Below are 9,040 nucleotides of genomic sequence, written 5' to 3' on the forward strand. Positions count from 1 at the left end.
TCATGTTGTTGTTTTTGGTGTTTTGTGTGTGTTAACCCCACACGACCACTCGTTGAGCTCAACTATGGTGGGTGTGGTTGTGGTGTGGGGTTTGAGGCTTTCAAAGGACCCAAACGAAGGTGTGTCAGTGTGCCAATCTTAATTTGATTCATTAACTGTTGTCAGTGAGTGTGTGTGTCGTTGTTGTACAAATTCAAACTATATTACTACTTCATTCATTACTTGGACAGTCAGTCAGTCAGTCAGTTCTCAGTCTGTTTGTCTGTTGATAATATTCCCACAACAACAACAATAACGATTCAGATAGTCAGTCAGGCAGTCAGTCAGTAACTTCAATAATCAGACACATCAACTGGTCAATCATTTCATTTGTTCATTAATTCATTCAGTTGATATAATCATTCATCGACACATCTAACTCACTCACTCATTCAATCAATCACATCATCATATTCACACCGATTCATAACACACTCAAACATCCAACCCCCACCAACTCGACCAACACAACCAAGATCTCTCTCTTCACCTTCTTGCCCCTTCGATCGATCAAACAACCCTTTGTTGCATAGTCAGTCATTCATCCCCAAGCATGACCATTTGAGATAGAGACAGAGATAGAGATCATATAAGACTTACACATTACATTCAGTTCACTACATTCATTAGCAGCGCCTTCATTCAGGACTCAATGATATAGATACACACATATCCTTTTGTTCATCAATTGTAAGTTCAGTTAAGTTCAAAGATATGTTCAAAGTACAAAGTACAAGATGCTAATACATGATACAAACAGATAAGTTAAAGGACATTACATTACATATATAATATATATAAATACATACATACATAGACACTACACATAATATATAATGGACTCTTTGGAAGAGTATATCAAGTTTTGTGGAGGTAATAAGGTGATCCGCAAGATATTGATCGCCAACAATGGTCTGGCTGCAGCCAAGGCCATTAGATCCGTGCGTAAATGGGCCTTTACAACGTTGGGCGACGAACGCGCAATCAAATTCGTTGTAATGGCCACGCCCGAGGACATGAAGGCACATGCCGAATACATCCGTCTGGCGGACCAGGTGATCGATGTGCCAGGTGGCTCCAACAACTACAACTATGCCAATGTCGACACGATCATCGATTTGGCGGAGCGTGCCGACGTGCAGGCCGTGTGGGCGGGCTGGGGCCACGCCTCAGAGAACCCACGTCTCCCAGACCTGCTGTCCAAGACCAAGACCAAGATCGCATTCATTGGACCGCCCGCCGGCGCCATGCGCGACCTTGGAGACAAGATCGCCTCAACAATCGTAGCCCAGTCGGCCCGCGTCGCCTGTGTGCCCTGGAGTGGCAGCGGCCTCACCGTGGAGTACGCCAAGACCGGTGTCACTGAGGAGGCCTGTCGCCAGGCGACCATCGCCACCGTGGAGGAGGCCAAGATCGTCGCCGAGAAGGTTGGATTCCCCGCTATGATCAAGGCGTCTGAGGGAGGTGGTGGCAAGGGTATCAGAAAGGTCATGTGCATGGACGAGCTGCCGGCCAGCTTCCGCCAGGTGCAGTCCGAGGTACCAGGCTCACCCATCTTCTACATGAAGCTCGTTCCAAACGCCAGACATCTTGAGGTACAGATCATTGGAGATCAGTACGGCGAGGCCATCTCACTCAATGGACGTGACTGCTCCGTGCAGCGTCGTCATCAAAAGATCATTGAGGAGGGTCCGCCCCTGGCACCCACGCCCGAGGTGTGGCTAGAGATGGAGCGCGCTGCCGTGCGTCTCGTCAAAGAGGTTGGATACGTTGGTGCAGGCACAGTCGAGTACCTCTTTGATGGCAACTACTACTTCCTGGAACTCAATCCTCGTCTCCAAGTGGAACATCCAGTCACCGAGCAGATCACTGGCGTCAACCTTCCAGCGACCCAAGTTCAAATCGCCATGGGTATCCCATTGTACAGGTATGGTATCAACTTTGATTGAATGATTGAATGAGCGTGGACGAGTGATGACAGATATCCTAACAATCAATCAATTACGATCATATAGAATACCAGACATTAGAAAGCTTTACAACCAACAACCTTTGGAAGACTCAAAGATTGATTTACAGGATTTTACACAGCGTCTGCCGGCAAAGGGACACTGCATCGCCGTTAGAATAACAGGAGAGAACCCAGACGAAGGCTTCAAACCCACGTCGGGCAAGATCATCGACCTGACCTTCCGTAGCAACCCCAACGTATGGGGCTACTTCAGTGTTGGCGCACACGGAGGCCTGCACGAGTACGCTGACTCACAGTTTGGTCACATCTTTGCCAACGGTGTGACTCGCGAGGAGGCCCGCAAGGCCATGGTCATGGCCCTCAAGGAGATATCGATCCGTGGCGACATTCGCACACCCGTGGAGTACATCATCCATCTGCTAGGCACCGAGGCCTTCCGCAATAACAACATCCACACTGGTTGGCTCGACGTGTTGATCGCCGAGAAGATCGTTACACCCAAGCCCGACGCCATGCTCGTCGTGCTGTGCGGCGCCCTGTTCAAGGCGTTCTCGCTGTATAACACCCGCGCTCAAGAGTTTGCCCAGCAGATCACTGTGGGCCAGCTGCCAGGCATGGAGCTGCTGTCCAACGTAGTGCCCATCGAGCTCATCTACAACAACGTCAAGTACACGTTCGAGGTCAGCAGGAAGAGCGCGTCGCGCTTCATGGTCTCTCTACAGAGCGACCGAACCAACTACGCCGAGAGCAACATCGTGCTCATGTCTGATGGCGGCCTTCTCATAATGCTGGACGGATGCACACACGTGTGCTACGGAAAGGAGGAGGTGACCGGCCTGCGCCTTGTGATCGACAGCAAGACCTGTGTGTTCAGCCAGGAGTACGACCCGTCGGTGCTGCGTACCTCGTCGCCAGGCAAGCTTGTTCGCTACCTGGTGGACGACGGTGCCTTTGTCAAGAAGGGCGCATCCTACGCCGAGATCGAAGTGATGAAGATGTACATGCCAGTGGTGGCGCCAGAGAGCGGCAAGATCAAGTTTGTGCTGCCCGAAGGCAGCGTGATGGCTGCCGGCGCAATCATTGCCAATCTCGACCTGGAGGACTGCAGCTCGATCCAAAAGTCGACCAAGTTTGCCGGCAAGATGCCCAGGATGGAGCCACCTACGCTCATTGGCTCGCAGCCACATCAGCTGCTCAACAACACATTGCTCAATGTACGCGCCGTGCTCAGTGGCTACGAGAACAACCAGGTAGCCAACCTGATCGAGGACCTCTTCACACAGATCAACGACCCACGTCTGCCATTCTGCGAGTTCAACGAGTGCATGAGCGTGATCAACAGTCGTATCCCACAACCATTGGCTGCACTTGTCGCTGAGGAGCTGGCACGCTCCCAACACGAGGCGTCACAGTCATTCACAAGCGAGCAGTTGGCACACCAACTGGCACAATACTTTAGCAAGCTGACTGTGGAGAGTGAGGCACTGGCCAAGACTGTGACGGCCACGTTCAAGCCTGCCGCCGACCTCGTCCAGAAGTATGCTCAGGGCATCAGTGGCGCGCGCACAATCGTCATCCGCTCACTGTTGGAGGAGTTCTTCAACGTGGAGAAGCTGCTGCAAGGCCGCACTGTACAGGCGTCACTCAAGCTGCTGCGACAGACATTCAAGGACAACATACCCAAGATCATGGAGCTTGCGCAGGCCATCCACCCACAGTCCAAGAAGCACCAGCTGATGCTGGCATTGCTCAAAAAGATCGACCAGACTCACACCGTCGCCGAGTACACCGACCAGCTGCAACAGATCTCCAAGATGTCTGGCAAGAACATGGACATCTCGCTCAAGTCCAAGGAGATCGTAGTCAACTCGCAACTGCCATCGAACGAGCAGCGTGTTAGCGATGTCGACCGCACGATCAAGGAGATCCTGGCGCAGGACATCGACGAGGAGCGCACCAAGCTGATCCAGAGCATCTCGCGTCAGACTGTCGATCTGCTCGACGTGCTCATCCCCAACTTCCAGTCGTCCGACGACATGGTGCGTCGCGTCTCCATGGAGGCGTACGTGCGTCACTCATTCCGATCATACTTTATCGAGGACATCCGTGTCACCCTCGAGGATGGCGCCAACGAGAAGCGCGGCTTTGACTGCGCCGAATGGCACTTCTACATCACACTACCTGGCTCGCCAGGCAGCAGCCCCATGCTCATGTCTGTGGGTGCGCGTCCCTCTGGCCTTCTGGGCTCAGGCCGCTCAATCATGAACGGACTGTCCAACCTGCGCACTGATTCGACCGATTCGTTCCAGGCGATGGAGGACCAGACCGCGCTGCGATACGGCATGATGGTGTTCTTTGAGAGCGAGCAGCGCTTCGAACAGATGCTGCCAGTGATCCTGAAGAACTACAACATCGAGGACGACTTCAACCTGATGCGCACCAAGACCTTTGGCGAGTCGACTGACATTCTCTCGGTCGTGCTATCAGTGTACCCAGAGACGATCGTCGAGGAGAGCGCCACCATAAAGCGACTGTCCGCCATCCTACAGGCCAACCACCGCGACCTCAACCAGCTGCGTGTGCGACGTGTGACCTTTGTCTGCAATGGCAAGATCGGCCAGCAGCCCAAGTACTTCACGTTCCGTGAGCGTCACGGCTACATGGAGGACCCAATCTTCCGTCACATTGAACCAGCGATGGCCTACCATCTTGAGGTGCGCAAGCTGAGCAACTTTGACATCTCGCACGTGCCCACTCAATCACAACGTCTGCATCTCTACTATGGCCAGGAGAAGAACAAGAAGGAGACTGATCCCGACGCCGACCGCTGCTTCTTTGTGCGTTCAGTCATCCGCTTTGGCGACCTGACCAGCACGGAGAACGCCAAGACTATCGACATTATCATCTCGCAGGTCGAGGCTCTTCTGAGCGAGTCACTCGAGGCACTCGAGATGGCCATTGCCTCCAACAAGAAGTACTCCACCGCCCAGAACCACAACATCTTCCTCAACATCCTTCCCGAGGTCATGTTTGACGAGCGCATGATTGGTTTCTTTGTTCAACAGATTGGCGACCGTCTTGGCAAGCGTATGTGGAAGATGCGCGTCGGCCAGGTCGAGGTCAAGGGTAATCTGCGCAAGGAGAACACCCTGATACCCGTGCGCTTCTTTGTTCAAAACCCAACTGGTTATGCATTCCAGGTGTACTGCTATTACGAGCAGATCAACTCTGGCGGCCAGCAGGTGTTCACCGTGGTGCCAGGCAGTGCGCGTGGCATCTGGGACGGCCTGCCCGTCGACACTCCCTACCCCGTCATGGACGCCGTGCAGCGCAACCGTTTCAAGGCTCAGCGTCTCGACACCAGCTACGTCTACGACTATCCCGACCTGTTCACCGAGGCGCTGCAGACGCTGTGGCTCGAGTACATGGAGAAGAACAAGGAGAACCCACAGCGAGTCAGTCTGCCCTCGCGCCCCGTCGTCGACGCTGTCGAGCTCATCATCACACCGGGCATCAGCTCGACCGACTTCCCACCTCGCGTTCCCTACGACCAGCTGCCACAGAATGGTCGTCCAACCATCGAGGAGACCTACCGCCCCATTGGCTACAACGACATTGGTATGGTCGCATGGAAGATGTTGCTCTACACACCAGAGTATCCACAGGGTCGCCACGTGATTGTGATCGCCAACGACATCACCCATCAGATCGGTTCGTTTGGTCCACAAGAGGACCTGCTGTTCCAGCTGGCGAGTGAGCTGGCGCGCAAGGAGCAGCTGCCCAGAATCTACCTGTCTGCCAACTCAGGCGCCAGGATTGGTCTGGCCGACGAGATCAAGTCCAAGTTCAAGGTGCTTTGGAACAATCCAAAGGACGTGGGCAAGGGTGCCAAGGCGCTGTACCTGGAGGACGCCGACTACAAGAAGCTGAAGGAGACAAACTCTGTGCTGGCCGAGAAGGACACAGAGGGACGCTGGATCATCAGCGACATCATTGGTCAAAAGAGTGGAATTGGTGTGGAGAACCTCAGCTGGTCCGGTTTCATTGCCGGAGAGACTTCACGCGCCTACGAGGACATCTTTACAATTACACTGGCCACCGGACGATCGGTGGGTATCGGTGCCTATCTTGTGCGTCTTGGACAGCGTACCATTCAGAACGACGCGCCCATCATCCTTACGGGTGCCGGCGCGCTCAACAAGGTGCTGGGCAAGGATGTCTACGAGTCCAACCAGCAACTGGGTGGTGCACAGATCATGTATCCCAACGGTGTGTCTCACATTTCTGTCAATGACGAGCTACACGGCATCCGATCGATATTGCAGTGGATCGCCTTTGTGCCAAAGTCCAAGGGCGAGCTGGTGCCAATTGTGGCGCCGGTCGACTCCCCAACCAGAGACATTGCCTTTGACCCATCACTCAACTCCAAGTACGACATTCGCGACCTCATCCAAGGACACCACTCAGACATCAAGAACAAGCAATGGATCAGCGGTTTGTTTGACAAGGACTCCTTCATCGAGACGCTGGGCGGCTGGGCCAAGACCGTTGTGTGTGGTCGTGCACGTCTAGGAGGTATCCCACTCGGTGTGATCGCTGTCGAGACACGTACCATCGAGAAGGTTGTGCCAGCCGACCCCGCCAACCCACTGTCACAGGAGGCTGTCATCCCACAAGCCGCCCAGGTCTGGTACCCCGACTCATCATTCAAGACCGCGCAGGCCATCGCCGACTTTAACAAGGGAGAGGAGCTGCCACTGATGATCCTGGCCAACTGGAGAGGATTCAGTGGTGGAATGCGCGACATGTTTGACGAGATACTCAAGTTTGGATCGATGATAGTCGACAACCTGAGGACCTACCGCCAGCCAGTCATGGTGTACATCCCACCCGAGGGAGAGCTGCGTGGAGGTGCCTGGGTCGTGCTGGACTCCACCATCAACCTTGACATGATGGAGATGTACGCGTCAGAGACGTCCAGAGGAGGAGTGCTCGAGCCCAACGGAATCTGTGAGATCAAGTATCGTGATCCGGACCTGATCAGGACGATGCATAGACTGGACGACAAGATCATCGCGATGGACCAAGAGCTGGCATCAGCCACCGACGAGACTCAGCAGAAGCAGTTGAAGACACAGATACAGACACGCGAGAAGGAGCTCCTGGGCATGTATCAGCAGGTCGCTATCAAGTTCGCCGACCTCCACGACACGCCAGGCCGCATGAAGGCCAAGGGAGTGATCAGCGAGGTGGTGCCATGGAAGTCGGCCCGTCGCTACTTCTACTACCGTCTAAAGAGAAGACTGCTAGAGGAGCAGCATCTGCGACTGATGGAGCGCGTCAACCCTGCCCTGAACCGATTCGAGCGCAGGGAGCTGCTGGAGAAGTGGGTGCGCGAGCTGGCCACCACTAACAACCTGGGTGTGCTGCCCAATGGCTTCGAGAGCAACGAGTGGCGCGCCAACTTCCTCAGCAATAACTCATGTACGCAACTGATGGACAAGATCAACGACATGAGGAAATCATATGTACAATCCCAAATCATCTACTACGCCCAACAAGACTCTGATGCCGCCATGGATGGAGTGCTACAACTTCTAGACACCTTGTCGCCAGAGCAAAAGAAATATATCATTTCCAAACTTAATAAATAAGCTAATGTAATGACACTGACAACAACAAACAACCCATGGGTTGGATCATATTTGAATCAGAGATCATCCATGGAGATTGAAGCTTTAACTTAAAATTTGAAAATTGGCGCCATTTTCAAAAGTATTGACCTGTTCTCAATCAAAGATAGTCATTTATTAATAATAGATACAAATATACATATACACGTACACATAAATATACAACAAACATGTCAACGACTACAACAATAACAAAGAAACAGGTAACTCAATCATATTATAATCAGATTGAGTTGTTATGGGATAGAGTTGCAAATGATATATTGGAGAAGATGAAACAATCTGGAGAGTTGCCAACAACTACAACTACAACTACAACTACATCTACAACTACACAGTCACAGACACAGACACAGATATCCGATCAACAACTTGTCAACTATCTCGAATCATTCAAACATTCATTGTTTGAGGAATATAGGAACTCTGTAGATGTCGTTGCGCCGACACAACAGACACAACTCGATAGGATCAAGTTGTACGAGGAGCAACACGTAGATCAATCACTCTTGGCCAATTGTCAATTGCTCACCAATGACCTGGGTGCAGTCGTAGCACGAGTCGAGCAACTTAGCAGTGATGTACCACCAATAGTCAATGCTGATACACAACAGTACCTCAAGAAGATGGACCCATCATCAAACAACATTAACATCAACAACATCAATACGACTCAACAACAACAACAACAACAACAACAACAACTGTCACCAGGCATGTCAGAGAAACAGGTTATACAACTGTTATCACATACAACAAACGAAGTGGAACTGATACAGAGGAGCAGTGTGGCAGTCACAGAGGTCATGTCCGATGTAATATCACATTGCAAAGAGGTGTCGGAAGCAGTATCACATATTATTTCAACTTAAATATCCATCCACCCGACATTTTGTAAATATACAATACAAAGAAATTTATATTTATATATAAATATTATACTTAGTTTAGTAGATTAATGACATTCATTGAGGAGTTGACTGAATGTTTGTTGCCCAATGATGATAATGGTTTCTCGAAAGTTTCAACCTTTACCGAGGATTCTCTTTTCATCAATTTAGAATAATGAAGACCACAAGCATTACATAACCTTGATGTAATTGGTTAGTTCAATATTTGACGAACTTATGCGATCCATGATAGATATACATACGACTTACCACCTGCAGGACCCTTCCTCCACTCTGGCGTTTGTGTTGTTCCACATGATGTACAAAATAGGTCTGATCTTTGTGAGGATACTGGTGAGGTTGGAGTGGCTGGATCATCATTGTTGGGAGTTTGACTCGATAGTTTCTTCTTCTTTCTGAATCTCCTGGGTCTGGTAAGAGGCACA

At 51.4% G+C, this 9,040-nt stretch overlaps 2 protein-coding genes across 2 annotated transcripts; both read left to right on the forward strand.

Moving 5' to 3' along the window:
- Positions 1-875: 875 nt before the first annotated feature.
- On the forward strand, positions 876-7,665 carry SAMD00019534_069550 (hypothetical protein; the record flags this gene model as incomplete). Its single annotated transcript, XM_012898067.1, has 2 exons — positions 876-1,966; positions 2,055-7,665. 2 exons carry the CDS (start codon positions 876-878, stop codon positions 7,663-7,665), a joined length of 6,702 nt encoding a protein of 2,233 aa, XP_012753521.1.
- Positions 7,666-7,976: 311 nt separating this feature from the next.
- SAMD00019534_069560 (hypothetical protein) lies at positions 7,977-8,576 on the forward strand (the record flags this gene model as incomplete). Its single annotated transcript, XM_012898068.1, has 1 exon — positions 7,977-8,576. One exon carries the CDS (start codon positions 7,977-7,979, stop codon positions 8,574-8,576), a length of 600 nt encoding a protein of 199 aa, XP_012753522.1.
- Between the last annotated feature and the right edge of the window lie 464 nt (positions 8,577-9,040).

Source organism: Acytostelium subglobosum (genome assembly GCF_000787575.1).
Source record: "Acytostelium subglobosum LB1 DNA, scaffold: scaffold13, whole genome shotgun sequence".
Taxonomy (NCBI): Eukaryota; Evosea; class Eumycetozoa; order Acytosteliales; family Acytosteliaceae; genus Acytostelium; species Acytostelium subglobosum.